This window comes from Haliaeetus albicilla, chromosome 21 (genome assembly GCF_947461875.1).
Source record: "Haliaeetus albicilla chromosome 21, bHalAlb1.1, whole genome shotgun sequence".
NCBI classification, from domain to species: Eukaryota; Metazoa; Chordata; class Aves; order Accipitriformes; family Accipitridae; genus Haliaeetus; species Haliaeetus albicilla.
In genome coordinates, this window is record NC_091503.1 from 16503661 (window position 1) to 16526079 (window position 22419).

The 22419-nt window shown below is 38.9% G+C and overlaps 1 protein-coding gene across 1 annotated transcript; it reads right to left on the reverse strand.

Annotated features, from left to right (window-relative positions):
- Positions 1-426: 426 nt before the first annotated feature.
- Positions 427-19884, reverse strand: BLOC1S5 (biogenesis of lysosomal organelles complex 1 subunit 5). Its single transcript, XM_069809058.1, has 5 exons — positions 19748-19884; positions 18457-18539; positions 16084-16213; positions 11745-11803; positions 427-2533 (listed from the first exon to the last, which is right to left on the reverse strand). Exons 1-5 carry the CDS (start codon positions 19857-19859, stop codon positions 2354-2356), a joined length of 564 nt encoding a protein of 187 aa, XP_069665159.1. The 5' UTR covers positions 19860-19884; the 3' UTR covers positions 427-2353.
- Positions 19885-22419: the final 2535 nt, after the last annotated feature.

Genomic DNA, 22419 nt, shown 5'->3' on the forward strand with positions numbered 1-22419 from the left:
ATCTTTTATATCCATCAGATGTGTTCTGCTTTGAGATAATATTTGACACATCAGGTTTGTTTTGGTTTTTTTGGTTGGTTTTTGTTTGTTTGGGCTTTTTTTTCCTCATTTAGACAGAAAAGATAGGTTTTCCTGTAAATGTTTGCAAGTTGCTTCAAAGACAACTAAGCATTTCCAAGTACCTCAACACCTACAGCTTATCATATAAAAAAAGTGAATGTTACTGAATAAAATAATTAAGCAACAGACAGTTTTCACGTGGTCCCCACAATGAATAAGAATGGGCCCACAGGCACATATAGACTATGAAGAAAAGTGTTTTTAAATGAACTTCAGCATAAAAGTGCCTGTATCATTCTAAACATGGAACACATTTTCAGTGTTAGGATTTAGAAGCTTTTCAAAGAACCAGGAGCATACATCCCAGAAGATTTTGGAAATACCACTTTATTTTCCAGTGAATATCTAACTTGCAACATTTGTATCATTGCTTAAGAGCCCTCAAATTGACAAAATACTAAAATCTACAGCTTCAGTGCACAGTTAATTAGATATCTAAATCTTAATAAAAATTATCAGTGCAAAAATAAAAATTAATTCAGTATGCAGTTAAATGCATTTTGTTATAAAGATATTTGGGCTTTGAGCATATATACATCAAATAATCTGGTAAGAGAAGCCATTTTCAGTCTGTGCTCAAAACAATCAAAACTATTCCACAACCAATTCTAAAGACAGGCAAGAACTAACTTTTTCTTCTTAAATGAAAGTCTGAGCTTAGTTACAACATTCATCATGGGTACATAAGCTGAAAAATATTACAGAGGTCACCTTCTATTCAAACAGGGGTTGTTCTAAAAGAGGCTTTCCTATTTTTCATGTGTGGGATACTTTTGAGACATCTACGTTTTTTCCATCCACAACAGAGAATTAACAACATTCCAGCATGCCCCAGTGTCGGCAAGTCCTCTTTTCAGTCCAGATACATGATGATGATTGATGGAGCTGCTGGGCCTACAGTAGTGGGCAGAGCATCTTGGCAGGAATTCAGTGTTATTGAAAGAAATCTCAAATACTTATTCCATCTCCTCTACTAACTTTAATCACACTATCAACATGCTGCCAGGAATGGAGCCTTGACACCAAGCCATAAACTTACACAAGCAACCATTGTTGGCATATTACTGTTGCAATACAGGTAAAGGGTAAATTCTGTTTATTTTTACCTGTTTCCGTTCTATATTGGACACCAACTAAATTATGGAAAGATATTTCCTGTACTAACAGTTAGCTTGCGCCATATTTCATTAAGGTACTATGTCTCATTTTGCTTGGTTAATGAACTGGTTAAGTTAACTTCTTCAGTTACGCTGCTGTTAACTGCAAGTTTTAAACAAAGCGATACAGGAGTTTCACATACCCCATAAGAGTAACAGTAAGAAAGCAGATCAGTACTACAGGTGTTTTACCACTAATCTGCTCATTTGTTATGCTGATAAAGAAAAATCTTTCCTCAATTGCTTTACAAAGTTCTGACAAGGTTATTCTAAGTAAACCAACAGCATGTCAAATACTTAAGGTAAATACTGTACTAGCTACAAAGCTAATACAAAGACTGATATGCTTCTTGTGATTACTTTTCAGCTTGTTTTGGCTTTGCTTAGAACAGTAAAGCTTAAAAGGAGAGGCCTGAGACATTTACAGGGAGAGAAAAGAAATTGTTGTCCAAGCTCACTTATTCGTTTTTATGTTAGCAAAAACCATTTAAATGTCAACTCTACTTCATAGCACTGAACATACAACCCAAAAGTTGGAATTGCAACTGCATTTAAAATTTTGTTGAGATCTTTCATTGCTAAAGCTGCAAAGTAAAATATTCCATAAAACAAGTTGGTTTTCCTGAAATCTGTGAATGGGATTTATGGTTTTCCCATTGAATTCTCAGCTAACTATGACTGGAACCTATTACACCTACTTTTTGGGAAAGGGCTGTGGCTGCACACTGGGACAGTTAAATGTTACATTAGTCTCTGTTTTCCCAAATGAGACAATACTCTCTGCAGATAGGAGAGAATTCCAGTTTGCAACTCCCTGAGCTGATGTAGTCACACAACATAATTTCCAGTTCCACCTTCAAAAAAATGAAGAAACACTGGCATTCCACATGCCCTGAAGAAAACAAGCACAGATAGGCACTTAAGTTGAAAGTTTGCAACCTTTTCTTCCCATACCAAACCTGTAGAGGAAATTCTCCTTTTTTTCCTACGTGTTTCAGCTTTCCAAAAGAATCTCAATTTAAGTCAGAAGCAACTGAGTATTGGCACAAACCCAGCACTATTAAAAAGGAAAGGTCTTAAAAAGAAACATATTTGGTCAGTTCCTTCTCCATCTCAGAATACTGTTCTTTGAGGCGCTCCATAGCTTTTCTGTGCTCTTCATCCACCTCTGCTTGTTTGTTTTGTTGTTCTTTCATGAATTCCTCCCAGTGGGCAATGCGCTTCTCTTCACGAGCCATCAGCTTGTCCGCCTGAAGCTGAGAGGAGGAAAATGTCAAGTTTTAATATAATTTCCATATTAAAACAGAGGGTTTAATGAGACCTACTTAATGTTAAAGTATCAGAGAAACTGGACTTTTACTTCAGTAAAGTGAAACTAGCAAGGAAACATATGAAAAGGTGAAACTAAAAAGAAAACATTTATTTTTATAGTCAATCCAAAACGAATGGTAAAATGACTGTGATACTATTAACGTGATAGCATTAGCAACAATAGCTTTTCTATGCTACAGCCTTGTGAAAAATAATTAAATAAATAAATGGAAAGACATTTTAAAGTTACTAGCTCACCTCGTTTGCTTCTGTTGGTTTCTAAAGATCGTACTTGTTGCATTATTTGCTCCTCTGATTACTGACAATGTCAGAAGTACTGTAAGCAGCTGATATAAATCCGTATTAGCTCACAAAGATTACCTTTTAAAATGAACTTCTGATTTTGGGAACACAGCGTTCAGTGTTTTTAGCCCCTTAGTTATGGGGGATACCCCCCCCCCCCAAATCAGCAAATGGACACAGCTTCCCCCCCCCCCCCCCCTTCTTTTCTTGTATTCACACAGAAAGAAGCTGCCTACTGACACTAACAGATTCAGGGCGTCCACTGTAAGTACAGGCAGGCCTATGCTATATATGATATAAACTAAAAATGTCTGAGTTACGAGGAAAACACTAGGCCCACTATATATCATATTTGTGAGTGCTAGACAAAATTTTAGAGAGTTATGTATGTCTATTATTTAGGTACATATGAATTATCAGAGATTAAAGGATCCACTTCAACACTCAAGACAACATTTTGAGATTTTGTCAAATCCGTGTAAACAGAATGCTTCTATGTTTCACAACTAATTATGATGGTTAATAAAACTCCTGTAAATTGTATGTCAGCCAATCCTTCAACATATCGCTCCTCTTTTCTTGACATTTGCTACTTTCCCCTTGAAAGTCACTTTTGTTTCAACAAATGAATTTTCTACATTCTTGAATACATTTTTAAAACTAGAAACAAGCCACATTTCTATTTTACCACAATGCTTAGGTTCAGCATAGTCATCAGATACTAGTCTTGATGAAAAGCCTCTAATACAAAAAGGAAAAGAGTGAAATAGAATATAACAACATAGATATTCAATGTTTTGAAACTGGCAGTTAGTGTTTCTGCTTTAGCTAGCTAGCTTTTACTGTAGTTAATGTTTTACTTTATAAACAAGTTATTTTTCCCCTCATACTTTCATACTGCTTGGCTTCTGGTAAGCCCGATTCCTTTCATTCTCTTATCACCCAAATAAAAAAAAAATCTAGCTATTGAGAAGGAGAGATCATACACACATCCAATATTCATGTCGAAATGAGATGTACTTCTGTGGATTTCTTGCATACATTATTAACAGTCTGGCCTCCTTATATTATAGATGCTGAAGTCACAATAAATCTAGGCAGTTGTTCTTACATTTGCTCCATTTTCCAGCAAGAGAGGATTCATTCTTTTTCTTTTTTTTCTCCTTTTTAATATATCAGCAATGACTCTTTTCTATGTACAGTACTTCTGCGTAGGAATAAATACTATCATACAGCTTTAATACACATCTGGCATTTCTGTCACCTTGAGGCAATGGGAACCCATTTACGTATTCTTCAACACTCTCAAAGCGTTGTTCTTCAAGATCACAAATTGTGGGTTAAATACACTAGTTTTGCCATGCAGCATTTTATATACATTATAACATTATGCCAAGGGATGCAGTATCAGCTACTAACAAAATACACCAGTGTATATAAATAGTTCCACTAGTACACTACTTCATATCCAAAAAAGTTTTGAAACAGCCGGTGCATCACACACACTTTTTGACAGGACTATGCAGCACCTACCCAAACCACACTTCAGCTAGACTAACCCATGCTCCTCACAACATGAACAGTTTGCAAGGAACATGAAACTCATGGTGCTACTTTCTATTTTCATTTTCCACTGTGCCATTCCTACCCAAGGACATAAAATGATTTACCTGCGAAAACAACTTAAGACATTTCTGGAACATGAGATAGTGAAGTTTAGTTTATCAAAAATCTGTGGTCTAACTCTTTTCTTCTCCACCTGGTCAATCAGTCTTTAGTTTGTTCTGGCACAAGAGAAGTGACATTGTGAAATAAAGGGATATTAGCAGCCAGGCTATGCACATTGCCTAATCTATGCCTAAAGACAAATTTAAACAGTTGTGTACTGAGAAGCAATTGCTGTAAGTGCTTATTCTTTAAATACATAAATGCAAGCAGCATTGGAAATAAAGTAACTCCATATAATTGCAATTTACACCTTTAACAAAGTAAAAAGTTGCAGATATGAATAATCACTTCAGAAAACAGAAAAAAAAATTAAGATATGCTAGACCAAGCAAGTAAGAATGACAAGAAATACCAAGTAAAAGACACCAAGGACTCGAATACTGTTTTCACTCTCCCACCCTGGTAATGATTTGGAAAACCCCACTGTAGAAGCTCAGTGCACTGCAGCTCTGCTTCCTAGAAAACAAATTCAAACTCAACTGTTCTCGGCAGCACCTCCAGATCATTAACACTTATGGCTGCTGAGTGGATATGTTTGTGTGTGCGAAACAGTCGTAATCTTGAAACCAGTATTCCTATTCCTACCAGATGAATAGCCGTGTGAACAGCAAAAATAACAAAGTGTGATTCTTAATGGATGTGTGCCTTAGGATACAGATCTTTCAACCAAAGCATGTGTTGCAGCGTAAACTTTCTTCTTATTAGAAGTTAAAGGATCCACACAGGAGAGACCTACGAATGCTATTGCTGGGGGACAAGCTTCAGTGGGCACTTCAATCTCGTTAGGCATCATAGAACAATATGGGAGAGAAATCCTGACCAAAGACAGGTTCCTCCTATGCCCACATCCAACTGCAAGACCCAAGCTGCAACAGACACCATCCCTGGAGCTAAGGTACTACAAGGCTCCCCTCATCCAAGCCTTCTCCACTGTCTCATAACATAACATAACATCTGCTACTGTGCTACAGCCTTTTGCGTAGCAGAACATCACTAACAGTCTCTTGAGGACACAAGCTCACACGCAGGACATCGACACCTAGCCCTCCAGCCACAAAAAGATTCAGTTTCTCAGCACAGAAAGATGACTCTCACACTGTAGCTGTGCAAGTACCCTTCAGGTTTGCCCTAAATTGTGCTTTCTTACCACAATGCTCTCCACTCCTGCCACATCCTCTTCATATCCAGCGCTGTTAGCTTCACTGGTTTATTCAATTGACCATAACACACAGGAGGAAAAACTAATGAAATCAAGACACTATGCAAAAAATATTGTGTCCTAACTGTAGTTGTAGTGGCAGCACAGCTAGAAAGCATGGAGGTCCGTATAGGCAGATGAATAATCTCTCTTGTTAAATATGCCATTGGCAGTCATGAAAAATCTTTAAAATATAAAGTTTTTCTAGACATATAGATATCTTGGCATGGATTTGTATTGGTTAAATCAAAAGTCACTCTCATAAAGCAAACAGTTTCCAAAAGTCAGCATAATTATGTACATTAGTGATCTGTAGAGACAATACTGAGTATATTTTATACAATCAATTCATGATTTCCAAATTTATACATTGGCAAAAAGTTTGTTTTCCAGAAAACAATACATGTAGAATTTGACAGTGTGCCTGGCAAATTAATTTCCAATTTTGTAACAGTGAGGAAAATAACAACTTCATTTTAAGATTACAGAACTTCAGGTTATTTTCCATCAATTCGTTATTTAGGAAGCATTCCAATGTCATATTACATTTCTCACTCCTCAAAGCCTGACTACTTAAAACCGAAGAAATAACTCAATCAACTTAAGTATTAATACAAATTGGTGTTGCTCTCTTAAGCGTCAGGATCTCTAGTTATGAAGCATTAATTCATTGCACATTTAAACTCATGCTGAGTAGAAAAGAGCATGTGAACATCATTTAAGAGGAACAATCTTTGAAATACATACCTTCTCTTGCTAAATATGAACTGAAGATTGAAACAAAAAGTTTAGGCTCTAGGTATCTCCTACAGCTTGCTGAATCAAGTATGACAACAGTAAGAAGAATGATCAATCTCTAGAGATCTGTACCACCTCAGTGATGCTGGCATACACAAAACTAATAATTCTTTTATAAGTTAAAAACAAGTTATCATGACTACAATAACTGTTAGTAATTCATGCTCCAGCTTTTGCATGTTCTCAGAAATTTTGTATTCAGGAAATGTTTAACAGCATTCTGAGCAACCTCAAACATGTTACCTTGCCTCAGTGGTTTAGGTTTAAAAAAAATCCCAACAAACAAACCCTCACTCCTAAGAGAATAAATATATTCTAAGGAATTAACAGTCCTCCAAAATTGTAATCTGTACGTACAAGGTAAAAAAAGCTGGCCATATGCAAAGTAGTCCATGTTTTGCAATATTAGAGATGTATGATAAAATATCTTTTTACTTAAAAAAAAATCTAATTCACATATCCCAACTCAGAAGACAGTCTTGGTATTACAGAGCTACAGAATATTCTGGGATCAATCTCTACAGTTTCCCTAATTTGATGTATTCCCCAGGCAAGCAAAAAGAGAGGAATGAAAACCTTTTGCTTATGGCATTTACCGTGATGGTGGAGACCTACTTCCAGTTTCTTATACATTGAACAATTAAGTTCTAGATAACTAATGCCAATAACTACCTTTAATATTAGAAGTTTATTATTCTTACATGCTTTTTTTAGTCAGCTGTTTCAAAGGAGTACAGAACAGAAATACACCCTTTATCTGCTTGGTTATTGTGTTGATTGAAAAGAGTAACACTGTCATTTCTATGTATACATACATATATTTATAAATCTGAATTCATCAAGTCAATGACTCCTGTCAAATATCTTAATTTCCAAGTCAAACAATAATCCAAAGACCTTCAGTAGCTGGGCCCCTGTAGGTGACATATGACATGGTAAGAGACTAAAGAACTTGAAATTGCCTTTGCATACTGATGGTCAGTTACGAAGCACTTTGGTCTTATCACAGAACACAAAAATATAACATGCATTCTGAATAAATACATATTCATATTTCAGGAAGGTAGAAGAATTTCTTTTTTTTCCTCAAGTCCAGAAAGCACTTGCAGTGGTAATAAAAAACTTCTGACCTGTTAAAATATTTTTTACTGTCATGAAGAAAGAAATAATGCCTGCATGCTTGAAACTACAGGTACAGTTGCATGAGAAAATAATCCCTTTTTCTCCTTTAAAAAAAATAAAATTAAAAAAAATTGGAAGAATAGTAATTCAGTGTTAATTTTCATTGTTTTTTAAACTTGTAACTTTGCAAGACCAACCCAACTATGTAAAAGATAAACTGCAATAAATTCTGGCCCATACACAGTCAGCAAAACACTTAAAATAAAGATTTACAGAACTCCCAAATTGCTGAAAAGTTCTAATTACAAATTTTGGATTGCTGGTAATGATTAAAAAAACCAGAAACAGACACCTTGTTTTTTAGGTTTCATTCTTTTGTTTCCAGGCCTGCCAACTGGAAAAACCGTTAACTTGTAAACTAACAAAACTATCACAAAGAATAGCACATACAAACATGAAAACCAGTGTACTTTCATAGAACAACTTTTCAGAGTACAGCCTAATTTTAATTCCTACCTTTTGTCATTTCAAATGACTGCTAAAACAAACAAACAAATTTGTAAAACTATAGTATAAACCCACAAGTAAAAAAACCAACCAAACAGAAAGAACACAAGCCCCTTCAGTCAGACTTGATTATAAATTAGAAAACAGCACCTAATAAACCCAACACAGCCACCTCAGAAAACATGTAAGTTTCCACTTTCTCCTCATCCAGTAAAGAAGTGTCTACAAAGTTGTTCTGGTATTTTGTTATATAAATAAACCAGTGCACTATAACAAGACAGAAGCCAATATTATGATACCACATTCAGGCTTCAGAACAACACATTTTGTTCTTTGGTAAAACCTCACGACCTTTGTAACATGGGAAAATTGCCGTATGAACTAAAGCATGCAGACGGACCTGAGCCAAGAGGAAGCCTTAGGTAATCATGATATTGTATGGTATCGGTACAATATTTAGCCAGGAACCACAAAAAAGAGTCTCAATAATCAGCTATAAATTGTAATGTTTTAAGCATTACACAATGCAACATTTCCTGCCATGCTGTAGATTTCTATTTGATCCAAAAGATCGCCTAACTGTCAGCAACAGTACATTATTCTTTATGCTTTTATTATCTGTGTTACTGACTGGCACTTACTATCACCTACTGCACAGAAAAAAATTTTTTTTACCCCACCTGAAAAGATCTACAAGGTAGTACAAATGGTATTTCTACATGGCTGTTAATTTGGCAAAATTTGGGTAATTTTTTTTCATTTGTTCATTTAATCTGAAAATCATCTCCTCATTCCCAAACACTCAGAACTCCAATTCTATCCTCCTATAAGGTTTCCAGCTCCTGTCCACACCGATACAGCTTTTTCCTGGTTTTGATTGCTGGTTATATATTCTTTCAGCAATACCTCTTCTGCAAACAGTATTTCACATGTTCTGCTAGAAGTTCCTTCAGTCACCCACCAGAACATAAGCCACAGCAAGCTGTTAAACTTCACTTTTTGCATGTAACCTGAATACTTGGCCTCCATTTCTGTCTTTCAGTATAACTTCATAAATATGAGGGTTTGGGAAACTCAGTCTAAGCTTAGAATCTGTTCTATGTTTATAACAATGCCTACTACTTTTATGAGTAATTTTTTTAATAAGAAATTTAGACAACACCGAATTTGGAAGACTTTCAGCTTTCATGTTCATATAAAAAGTTGAAAATAGTTTTGAGTTAAAGTTTCATAATTTGGTTTCGATATAAACCAAAGCTTGTCTAAATTACAAACATAGTTGCTGCCTTATTAATTCCTGTTCTTGGAATTCCCTTTGGTGTGTTAGCAAATTTACATATTTTGGCAGTGATGTCTTTTATATTCCTTTTATATCAACACCTAAGCTCAGACATTAGTTATTTGGAAAAAATCTAATCTGATTATGAAACCATTTTTTCACTCCGTAGCGCATACTGCTTGAACCTGAAAGATAGCAAAGCCTTCTTGTACTCAGTACTGACTCACATGAGTTGGTTGTATTTATTTCTATCCTTGTTTTACTGTCATTGGTTATGCAAAAAATTAACATTTGTAAAAACATCAAATTTATCAGTAAACTTTGTTTTTAGTATTACTTGGGCTGTTTTTCTTGAAATTAAAAAACACAAACAAAAAATAAAAACACATAAAAAAGCCCAAACCAAAAACCCCACCATTTGAGGCAGACACAGGCTTTGAGAAATGTTACCATACTAGTTTATGCTAAAGCAATTAAGAGATAATGAGAAGTGCTAGGTACCTTCCAGCATAAGCCTGTACCCTTCTACATAAAAATATTTAAAATAAAAAGAAAAAAATAAGAATGTAGTACACAAAACCAGGTTTACAAAATTTCTTGAAAACTTCTCTAGTTTCTCCCATAAGCTTAAAGTAATCCACAGCTTGAACTACTAACTAAATATTACTGATCTAGATGGGAAGACTACTCAACGAGACAGGAGGATTTCATGAATGCTTCTTTCAATGACACTCTTGTAATCACAAATTACTTTATACCCTAAGTCAGAATGTGGTAGGGACATCATCATTTCCCTTTTGTTCCTTAGCTGATACCAGCAGCTGAAAGGAACTGCAAAAAAGGATAATTAGTAAAGCAAATAATCTTAAAATTCATTCGATTCAGCAGAAATTGATAATTTCACTGAGGACTGCTAACACTAATCACTTGACACCAGACCCTACCAAAACTCCGTTATTTTTTCAGAGCACGTAATTTCAGAAAGAAAAAGTAAGGAAAAAGTATTTCTCCTCAAGTGGCTGCACTACAATGACAACTTTTATCTATAATGTAAAAAAAGTTACCTGCCTGTTACTATGCACATTTGGGAAGTTTCAGCCAAAAAATTTTACTATACAAGCTTAAAGAAATGCTACAAATCCTGAATAGCTATTAGTATTCTGCCACTGCATTAAAAAAAAAAAAAGAAATGGAAACATACAGCTAATGTTTTTAAAAAGAATAGTTACCATTCTTATTGAGTGTTCATTTTATAAGTTATAAATTTTTTTATTAAAGTTTTACTTCAAACACACAGTAGCAGAACTGCAAAAATCTCCTACTTAACCTCTCTACTAGTATCTACACTAGTGTTAGACACAAGCAAACTTTGTCAGGGTTCAGCAGTGTGCTGTTTGCACAGTACCAGTATTCAACTGCAACTGTACTGCCCATCTTCATTGATTACAAAAAGGAAAGAAAAACATGACTATCAGCTTACATAAATCAATGCACAGCCTGTTTTGCATGATGGCCACAGAAACGTCTTCAGTTTTTCTGAACTAAATGATTATAACTAACATTTAGCAAGTAAAAAGATAACACAGGAACACAATCATGAAGGAGTAATGGGAAAACATAAAACTAATTTCTTGTATAATTTTCCAAATTTTAGATTGAGAGCACATGTATTTCAAATGAGCAAAGTGTAGCCAGCTGAAAAGATTCCAATGATTCGCATGTTCCTATAATATAGCCCTTCATTAAATAACCCATCCACAAGTGAAAAACACACTTCCTTTTCAACAAGCAATATATATAATATGGTCAATGTTCTCAGCTAACTAGGAAAGATTTACATTTCCATTCTGGTAGGTTAGTAGGTGATTTTTGTTCCACAGAAAATAATTTTTTTTTATATTTAAGCTTTCCCTGTGTGCTACAAATATTATAGTCTAGCTAGGAGGGAAAATAAAGCAAAGGAAATAAAAAAAGTTTCCATACATCAGGAGATTGTAGGAAGAACTAGTGAACCATTAACTTTGCAGTCGAGAACATATATGCCACTGCAGTATGTTTTATAAGTGCAGAAATCACCCCAAAATACGTTTTACTGCAAGTATATGAAGTATAGAGAAATATGCTTTTAAGGTCTGCTATACTGAAGACAGATAAACTTGCTGTAGAAGCACAAGACTCTTACTTAGAACACATTATAAAAATCTATCCATCCATCCTTTACCTTCCTCTCTTCACGCTCCCTCTCTTGGAGTCTATGGATCATATTGTTGGCAGCTTGCACTGAAATAACAAATTGCAGTAGATCAGTCTGCTGTTCTAAATCAAAGAAATTTGCCTGAAAGGGATTTAAAAGACATGAGGCCGTTGCAAGTCAAAGATTATATTCGACTGTGTCACTTAACTCTGCACAAAGAAAATTTGTCAGTACTTGCAGAAAATACTTTACATTGATAACTGTGTGTAGGCATATCACCGAGATCAACCCTTGTGTGTTCTAGAAGCCTAAAAGAGAAAGACAGCTAGGTCCTCTTGTGCCCATACTCCTTAGCGCTGCTGACGAGCTAGAGTGCACTACTCAGCACCTCAGAAGACATCAAAAAAACTCTCATGTCAGTAAGTAGAAATGGGTGATCAAGCTCTATGTTTTGGTTGGGGTTTTTTTTTTGTTTTATTTTTTCCCCATCAAATGTAAAAAGTGATTTAGTATAAACAATTTACACGGAGAACATCTTTATGCTGGAGCCAGCCTCTTCTCTCGTGAGACTAAGCCTAGGAAAACTTCTCAGTGGAAATAGGAACTGTATTCCTATGCATTTTTTTCCCCTAACTTATTTAACACTTAATTAATGCAGAATTAAATAAACCAATTTCCCCAGAGCAGTCATTTCTCCCACTAACACACCCTAGCATCAAGAAATACCATACTTATTTATCATCATCTTAAAGCTGGTGACTTCTCACAGCAGGAGGCAGGCTCCTGACCCCCTGAGAACTTCCAGTTACAGAACAGGTTCACTGCCCTCGTAGCTGATGAGGAGCTGGTAGCACCATGCATTGGAGCATCTGGTGGCTGAGCCTGAGCCACTCAGGACAACAGAAGACAGTGGCAAGTGGTAGTTGTAGCAGAATCCCTATGGCAGGGGACAGAGGCTCCCCACCTGTCCATATGTTTTGTCATCTAGGGAGGTTTGCTGCTTGCCAGGAGCTCACGCTTAGCATGTTGTAGAGAGGCTACTGAGGCTCAGACTATAACCCCTGCTGCTTTTCCATGTAGACACCAGCTGTACTGCAGAGGTGACCTAAGAAATACCAGGAATGACTACAGGGATCTGGGGACAGCGGTCAAAGGCATAGCAGTCTGGGTAATGTCCTCCTCATCCTTCCTGGTGAGGGGGACTCCATGGGGTTTTGGGGTTAACAGCTGGTTGCACAGTTGGCGTTGGCAGCAAGGTTTCGGTTTCTACACCCATAAGACCCATTCTGAGCACCCACAGCTGCTTGGAAGAGATGGGATCCACGTGACTAAACAGGGCAAGAGTACGTTTGCCAACAGGCTGGCCAACCTGGTAGGGCCAGCTTTAAACCAGAAATGACAGGTGAGGGAGTGACTCCTCAAAATAAAAAAAGTAAAGAAGTTGGGGATAGGGTAGGCAAACCAAGGGTCTGGGATGATGGTAACAGAAGGGACATAGCACCCTTTTCGAGGATCACCTCCTTCAAGCTCAAGAAAGGTCCATCCCAACAAGCAGGAAATCAAGCAAAGGCAGCAGGAGGCCTGCATGGATAGGCAACGAGCTCCTAACTGACTTCAGACTCAGAAAAGAAGTGTATAGGAGGTGGAAGCAGGGGCAGGTAACCCAGGAGGAGTACTGAGTTGCTGTCTGATCGTGCGGAGACAGGGTTAGGAAAGTCAAAGCTGATCTGGACTTGAATCTGGAGAGGGGTGCAAAGGGCAACAAGAAAGGATTCTACGAGTATGTAAACAGCAAAAGGAAAACTAGGGAAAATGCAGGCCCTCTGCTGAATGGGGCAGGGGAGCTGGTGACGAAGACCATGGAAAAGGCCAAGGTACTCAATGCCTTCTTTGCCTTAGTCTTTACAATAAAGACCAGCCTTCAGGAATCCCAGGCCCCTGAGACCAGAGGGAAAGTCTGGAGCAAAGTCGACTTACCCTCGGTGGAGGAGGACCAGGTTAGGGAGCACTTAAACAAACTGGAAATACGTTAAGTCCACAGGGCCTGACAAGTTGTGTCCACAAGCACTGAGGGAGCTGGCTGATGTCGCTGCGAGGCCACTCTCTCTCTTTGAAAGATCACTGCAACTGGGAGAGGTTCCTGAAGACTGAACTCCTATCTTCAAGGGCAAGAAGGAAGATCCGTAGAACTACTGACCATTCAGCCCAACCTCAATCTCAGGAAAGGTGATGGAAAAAAATCCTCCTGGAAGCATTTCCAAACACATGAAGAACAACAAGGTGATTGGGAGTAGTCAGCACGGATTTAGGAATGGGAAATCACCCTTAACCAACCTGATAGCCTTCTAATGCAGTGACTAGCTTGGCGGATGGGGGGAAAGCAGGCAATGTTGTTTATCTCAGCTTCAGTAAGGCTTTTTACACTGTCTCCCACAACATCCTCATAGACAAGCCAACAAAGTGCAGGTTAGGTAAGTGGACAGTGAGGTGGACTGAAAACTAGCTGAACAGCTAAGTCTGAAGTCTGTGATCAGCAGCACAAAGTCAAGTTGGAGGCAAGCCTCTAGTGACTTAGCCCAGGGGTCAGCACTGCAGCCGATACTGTTTAACATCTTCATCAGTGACCCAGATGCTGGAGCAGAGTGCACCCTCAGCAAGTTTGCAGAGGATACAAAACCAGGAGGAGTGGCTGAAAGACTATATGGTTGCACTGCCATTCAGAGGGACCTTGAGCAACTGGAGAATTGAGCTGAGAGGAATCTTCTGAAGACCAACAACACAGCCTTGCAGCAAAAAAAGACAGCCAACAGCACCCTGGGCTGCATTAGGAAGAGCACTGTCAACAGGTCAAGGGAGGTGATCCCTCCTCTCTGCTCAGCAGTGGTGAAACCGCACCTGTGGTATTTTGTTCACTTCTAGGCTCCCCAGAAAACGAAAGAGATGGACTTACTAGAGAAAGTCCAGCGCATGGCCACAAAGATGATTACGGGTCTGGAGCATCTTTTTGTAAGAGGGGAGGCTGAGAGAGCTAGGACTGCTCAGCCTGCAGGAAAGAAGGCCCAGGGGGAAATCTCATCAATGCAAATAAATATCTGATTGAAGGGAATGAAGATGAGGGAGCCAGACTCTTCTCTATAGTGCATGACAAGAGCCAGTGGGCACAAACTGAAACACATGAGATTCCATCTGAACACAAGAAAACACTTTTTTCTTGTGGGGGTGGTCAAACACCGGCACAGGTTGCCCAGAGAGGTTGTGGAGTCTCTGTCTGTAGAGGAATTAAAAACCCAGCTGGACACAGCCCTGGACAACTGGCTCTAGCTGCCCCCCCTTGAGCAGGCAGGCTGGACAAAATGACCTCCAGAGGTCCCTTCCCACCTCAACCATTCTGTGATTCTATTGCTAATGATGTATTGCACAGCTGGTCATTAGAAAGTCAGGGAGCAATATCAAAGGTTCACTTCATTTAGAAGGTATTAGAACATATGCCTTATTTGCATGACTAAATTTTAAGTTTCAAATCTTTTCCTGCAATTGTTTTGTGAATATAGCATCATCTACTATTTGTTATTCTGCATATGCCAGATGCCATGTAAATAAGGGATATGAAATTAAATGCTTATATAACATGCACTACATAAAATATAACAAAACCCACACTGGCATGTTTCAACTGTGTAAATTTGGCAGCTAAAGCTATATAGCCACACTCCCCTAAAAAAATCTTTTCGAGATGCTATCCTGCTGAATGAGTAAGAAAGAAAAAAGATACTGAAAAATTAATACAACAAATTTTAAACTTTCTTTCAAAATCTGAGCAATAAAAAGATATATTAGATGGTTATAAGAATGCAACTAGGATTAGCATACAACAATTACTACTACTACCCTCTTTGTGACTAAATAATAGCACATTTCATAGCTATATAGCAGCAAGTTTTGTTTTAAATTATGGGGGCAGTATTATGCTCTCTTGCAGGAAAACTAAGAAACTTGAAGGTCACACCACAGCATGCTTGCAACAAACAAGAAAACTGAAATTTTCTCCATGGCTTTAGCCAACATGGAGCACTATCCTGTTTTTAAGTGAGTAGCAAAAGATTGAGCTGAAATAGCTTTTAATTAAATCAACAGAAAGCTTTAATGTAACCTTAGCAAGAGCTGCATAGGCGGGACTAATAAATATAAAAAAAAAAATGCCCCCGTGGTTTCCCTTTTAAAATCTGACAGAAATGAGAACAAAGCACATAAATGGTAGAAAATTTATCCAAGGATGGATTTTTCCTCAAATCATATTTTGAATCCAAACTATTTAAATCATTCCTCAAAATGATTCAACAAGGGAAATAAGAAGCTACGTGCTTACATCTCTTGAATGCTTCATTCAAATTGTCATGCATTGCCTGCTCACACTTAGGAAGAACATGTTCATTCGTTTCAAAGATTGTGTTCTTTAGATTTTCAAGTACTCGTAGTTCTCGGAGGCCACGTTTTTCCTGCCAGAAGAATTGAAAGAAAATGTGTGGCTAACAAGGAATTCCACTTTCCAAAATAAGATGGTTTCCCAGTTGATAAACTAACAGCTTTATCTCAAAGACTATACCATTGTCTATTAAAGTGTTACTCATTTAGCACAACTGATAAAACCAGTTTTGTGGAAAAAAGAGAGTAATGCTCCATTCTCCACACTAAAATACAGGAATACTTTGAATGACACTTCTGGCCCTTGTGAGAAAAGTTAGTATTTACTAATGAAAACATTGTGTGGAAAAATGTGTTGTTTTGTATAGATAATTTACAGTATATCAAAAACAACAGAGAGAAACAGAGATTCAAAGCATTGCATTTTTATAACTCAACTGTTACAGAGAAATAACATAGCAGTGATTCTGCTTGCTTGATGTCTGACCTTCCAGATTTAACATGGTACGAAGTTAAAACTATGCAAGTAAAATTGTTTTTACTGAAGTAAAGCAATGAAGTCAGGACTAAAAAATAACATAACACAGCTAACTAAAGAGGAAGTCATTCTGGCTCACTGCTGGTCATGATTAATTATAAGAAGAACAAGCTCTTGCTTTATTGTTTACATAAAAAAAAAAAAAAAATTTTTCTGAAGCCACAGCACTACTTCCACTCTGAATTTCACCTGCACTTTGCTTCAGACAATGAAAAAGATTCTGAAATTTGCTCCAGGCTGCCACCTGCTTCCTTCCTACTTTTCGCCCTCTTCAGAGTTATGAGTAGAGTTGCACATAAGCATTGCTATACTGAAAGTTACAAATCATAAAGCAATTCTAGATAATAAAAAAATACTGCATCGCATGAAGTGGGCAATTGGATCACCATACCCATTTTAAATCTTCAGAAACAGAGGTTCTGTTTACAGACAAGTAAAGCCATTTAATTAAACAGGCTCCAGACTTCCTAAACACAGATCTACACTCCTTACACACTAGATGCTAATCACTGAAAGAAAAAGTGTATGTCCTATGACAACCAAAAAATATCTGATATCTCAAAGTTAGAAACAAGTGTAATTTTTTGGAAGAAATTCTAAGTTGCAAAAATGTAAATAATCCTCTGCTTTGCTATATTCCCCCTAAAAGTATAAAATAGAAATTAAGTTTCAAGAAAAGATCTAGGAATATACAAAATTTGTCTAAGAAACAGAACAAGACTTTGGGTGCAATGAGAGAAATACACGAATTCTGAAGGTATGAGTTCTAATTCTGTAACTGAGTTTAAAATTTTCCTTCCTATGAAAAGCCATGTAATACTATTTACTGTATCCTATAACATATTTAGGGAAGGCAAAGAAAAGAAATCATTCCTCATGACTCTCAAGCCATTACAATACACATCTGATGAGAGTTTAGTTCACATACATATTTTGCTAAACCAGTATAGAGACAAATTAGACCTGCTTGAATTATTAGCTACAATCTGGGGGGTGGGGGAGAAGACATTTTAATGTCATCTTGTTATAAATCAGCTCTGCATACTGGCAGTTTGAGGTATAACTGTATTTTCAGGACTAATTTTAGGATTTTAAGTTCCACATTCTGTAAGAATGAAAAACTACTCAGAAATAGCCTTTTGCTGCCACAAGACTCTATTTGTCTAAACTTTTGCTGCCATCTTGTGGAAACCATCTTATACTTTCCAAGCACAGTTGTATATAAACATCTTTACACCTTCAGTACTTTAGCCTTATTTGCAGCCAATCAGATAACATTCATTCCATTTTTAATGATTTTCTTGCTTTGCATAAAGTGTTGCTCTTCTCTTCCAGTAATATTACTTTCTTTCATGGAACAAAAGTTAAAGCAAAATTAAATTACCACTGTGCTAGCTGAATCCAGCTGAAGCACAAAGCAATTTCTTAATCAGATGTAAACCTATACTGGTCAACAATATTTTTCTTGAACCAATAAGACTTGTCTAAGATGGTAGGACTACATCTTTCCCCTACATTAATATTCCTGCCAGTCTTTTGCAGGAAAAATACTTATGGCCCTTTCAAAACTTTTTTAAATAAAAAGACTTAAATTACTGCCTTGTTTACTAAAGATGCAGACATATGCTATAGGTGCATTGAGTTATTTTGGATGAGAAACACACATCAAGTCTTTCTGAAGAAAATAACATACATATTATAATCTCTAAAAAGACGCTAAAACCGTTTAAAGTCTCAAGCTCTGAAGATTACAGCACCCAGTAAGATACAAATACTTACTTCAAATTCTTTAACAAAGTAACGTATTTCTCCCTGAATTACTGGTCTGTGATCCAGTAGTCTTGAATAGATTTCCCCAACATCTAGAAGATTAACAAAAGTTGGATGTTTAGTTTTTCTCTCACACGCCATATTAGGCTACACAACCCAAGGTAACACACCATACTTCAATGCCAGAAGGACTACTGCTCACCAAACACATGTAAAATCAAAAGAGCACCAGAATAACATTTGTTGGCTATCTTGTCTATGCAGCAAACCATCAACTTAAATAAATTGTGATGAATCAGTATTCCAGGTACCACAGACACTTTTCTGTGAAGGTGAACGTCCTCCTCTGCCTCTCGGTACCCTGTTTCAATCCTCCTCCTCCTCAGTGCAGCTTCTGTATCTGACTGTTAACAGTGGTAAAAGAATAGAACTAAACGCTGCAGCTCAACAGAGATTCACAGCTTAAGACGTGGGAGTTTTATGCAGCAAGAGACAAGAGGAAAGCTCACTACAAAGGAAAACTGTCAGCGTTTACTTGTATTCCAGGGCCAAAGACTTGAAACCTAGTCTTGAATAAGAGTATTTAGTACATAAATAGGTATGAAGAACAGGCTTAGCTATCATACAGGAAAAAAAACCCCATTAAATTTAAAAGTGCTCTGATAGCATAGCAAATAAAGACTATTTCGAGAAATACACGGTGTAGTTCCAGCAAGCCCTCTGAAGTGATACTAACGGGCACTGCCATCTAAAGGAAGAGTCCTGCTTTTCCTTCTGCCCCAGCTGTTGGAGCTACCTTCTGGCCCTCCCTCCCCACTGCATCCCCGTGGGTTTGCAGAACACCCTGAATCCGCGCCCCCCCCCCCTTCAAAAAAAAAAAACCGCAGAAGGATTATGTCGAATTTGGGGAATGACACGGCTGCAGTAAATCCAGCACAGGCTAAAACGCTTCCAAGCTCAAACGCTCCTCTGGACGGATCAACTAGGACACCGTGGGCGCTGGGGGCAACGAGGCAAAAAGCAGGAGAAGCTTCGCGCCAGCGGCAAGGGCTGGGGCCCAGGCTCAGCTTCCCCAAACCAGGCCACGCAGCTGCGCCGAGTTTCAAGCTCCAAGGGCCGAGGAGCCAGCTGAAGCCTCCCGGGGCCGCCTGGCTCCGAACCTCAGAGCGCTTCGCGGGGCCGCAGAGGGGCTGAAGGGATGGCTCGCGCGCTCCTCCCCTCACGGCCCCGACCCCGCACACGGCGGGCTCGGCCAACCGCAGGCACCCCGTACCGAAGGCGGGTCGGCCCCGCTCCTTACCCTTAATGATGGGCTGAATCGGGGAGCCGGCGCCCAGCACCTCCCGCTTCCTATCGCCGGGCGGCGGGGCCGACCCGCTCCGGTTGGGGGACGCGGGGCCAGCCCCGCTCATGGCGCCCGGCGGCCCTTCCCTTCCCCGCCCGCTCAACTTCCGGCCTCGCCCCGCTGCCCCCCCCCGTGAGGTCATCGCCGCGCGCCGGCCGTTGCTGAGGGAAGGGCGGGGCGGGCCCTCCCCGGCCCCGCGGCCGCGCTGAGGAGAACGTTCCTCACACGGCGGGGAGGGGGAAGGGAAGGGGACGGGGGTCCTGGGGTCGGCACCGGGGACGCCTTGAGGGCAGAACGCGGGGCCCGGGTAGGGTCCCCTGTGCGGCCCAGCCCGGCAGCGGCTGCCCCCCCCCCCCCCCCGCCGTCGGTATCGGGGACGCCTTGAGGGCAGAGCGCGGTGCGTGGCTTTCTGCGGGCCCGGCGTTCCCCAAGACAAACCACCAGCCAAACGACCCCCGCGAAGGAAAGCCCAGTACCTGTCTGTGTGTCGGTTTGTGTTGTAGGAGAGGAGACCTGCGTTCCCAGCCATCAGCGTGGTGCCGGGTGTAGCGAACACGGGTAACAACTGTTGGACAGGACGGCTACGAAAATTAAGAGCAGCAGTCTTATTTTACAGCTATGCAAAAAAGCAAAAATGATATGAAATCCCTGCACCTTTCTTCTAACACCACTTGAGAGCATTACGATTTTTTCTATATACTTCCCTTATAAAATACAGTATATTAACCTTCTGCTGGGACTTATTTTTTCATGCCACAAACTCAGCAACTTTTTGAACAGCTTGATCCTAGTTAGGTCATTGCACCTACGGTTTGGGTTTTTACACATCCTTTTTTTTTATTCGCAATACATACCACACTGCTCAGTGTCTGTGTATGGTCGATGAAGGAAGAACTGGACCACAAATTCTGCTACAGTTGCTGCAGCCTTCAGTGTCCTGACCCAGCATACCTGAAAGAAGCCAGTTTAGCTGGAACAATTAATATTTTATTAGTAGAAAACAGAAGTAGTATGTATTTCTTTGTTAGAAATTAGTTCTGCCCATGTTCTACTCTGCATAGCTTTTAAAAATAGGAACAATTGCCTGGCTGAGGGAAAAAAGACTGGGTTCTTTTTTTTATTGTGTCACGCTATTACAGCAAACACAAAAATTGATCCTATTACTGAATTCTGTATCCCGTCATCAAAGCTCAGAAACTGCTCACTGAAATCACTATAGTATTTTTTGATAATACATATAATCTTCTAAACTCAGCCTTAAAAATGAGCCAATTGGTTTTGTTGAAACAATCTCTCCCCCCCAATCAGTCAAAATATAATTAGAATCTTTATAAATAATAAAATTAATCTTACATTGGGAAGTGTTCGATACTTCAACTAACATTATTATTAAATTCAGCATAAACATACAATCTAAAATAGTTTTTCACTCCTTCACTGTTACATAGTCTGTAAATATTACATTAAATAGGCAGTTAGAAGAGGTAAGAATTGTTATTAAAAAAATACTGTTCCCTTTCACATATCTTTTTTCCCCAAAGTAACCACCTCTTGCACCCTATAGATTAGTATTTATATTTTTCCACTTGGATCCAAAGCACGTAAGCACTTGACAATCACCAGTAAAATACACTAGTGCTCATATATTAATAATATCTATAGGATATTCCAGCTGGCTTGATGATTGTTAATAATTAGGGGTAGAATTGTTCAAATATTAATTTTATCCATTTCCAGTCTAGCTGCCATCCTTTCCTAGTGTCCCTGACACGTTATTTCCCCCTCTAAGCCCTGTGCTCCAGCTATCTTTTTATTTGCTAGGAGGAAATCTGGTAGTTAAGGGGGTTTATAACTACTGCATTTCTAGGAAAGAGTTTTTACATCATGAGTAATGTCAGGTTTGGAATTACGGGACTGCAACAAGGGCAAATCCTGTGACAGGTAACTGCTGTCCTGAAACCATTTCTCCTCTTTGTTTGAATATTTATTTTTTTTTTTAAAGAATATGCTTTGTGCGCTGCATTTATGCCTGGGGTTTTTTTTGTTTTTTTTTTCCCCCTTGCTTACTCTCACTGCCCCATCAAGCTTGTTCTCAAAACATATTTAAAAAAATTAAGGAGGACTTAAAGAGGTGATGGCTATAAAAAGACAGTACTTGTGGAGCCCCTAACCTGTCAGTTTGTAGGAAGTAGTCATCAAGTCACAAAAATATGGAAATAGCTATGGCTTGGAGCATGAAAATCAACATATGTAGTCATCATGTATTTTTTTGGAAGATAGGCTAAACAACCTCTGTCACTTTTGCCGTGCAATGGAACCCGCTTTCTCTTTTAGGGATCACCCTGCCACTTCCCATTAGCGTTAGCAGCACTCCGAATTGCAAAATCTTCAGATGAACGTGCCGAGTCCTGTCATTTCCCCCACGGGCTGTCTAGCGATGATAATCCACTAAAGGATTCTTTCATCCAAGTGGCGGTGTCCGAGTCAAATGCCGGCAACAGGCAGGGAAACCCAAACCTGTTGAGGCAGACGTCTGCCGGGACGGGAGCAATCGGAGCGACGGCCCTTAAGAAGGCGAGGCGGGGGACGTACTTTGCGCCAGCAGAATAAGTCCATGGGCTGCGCCC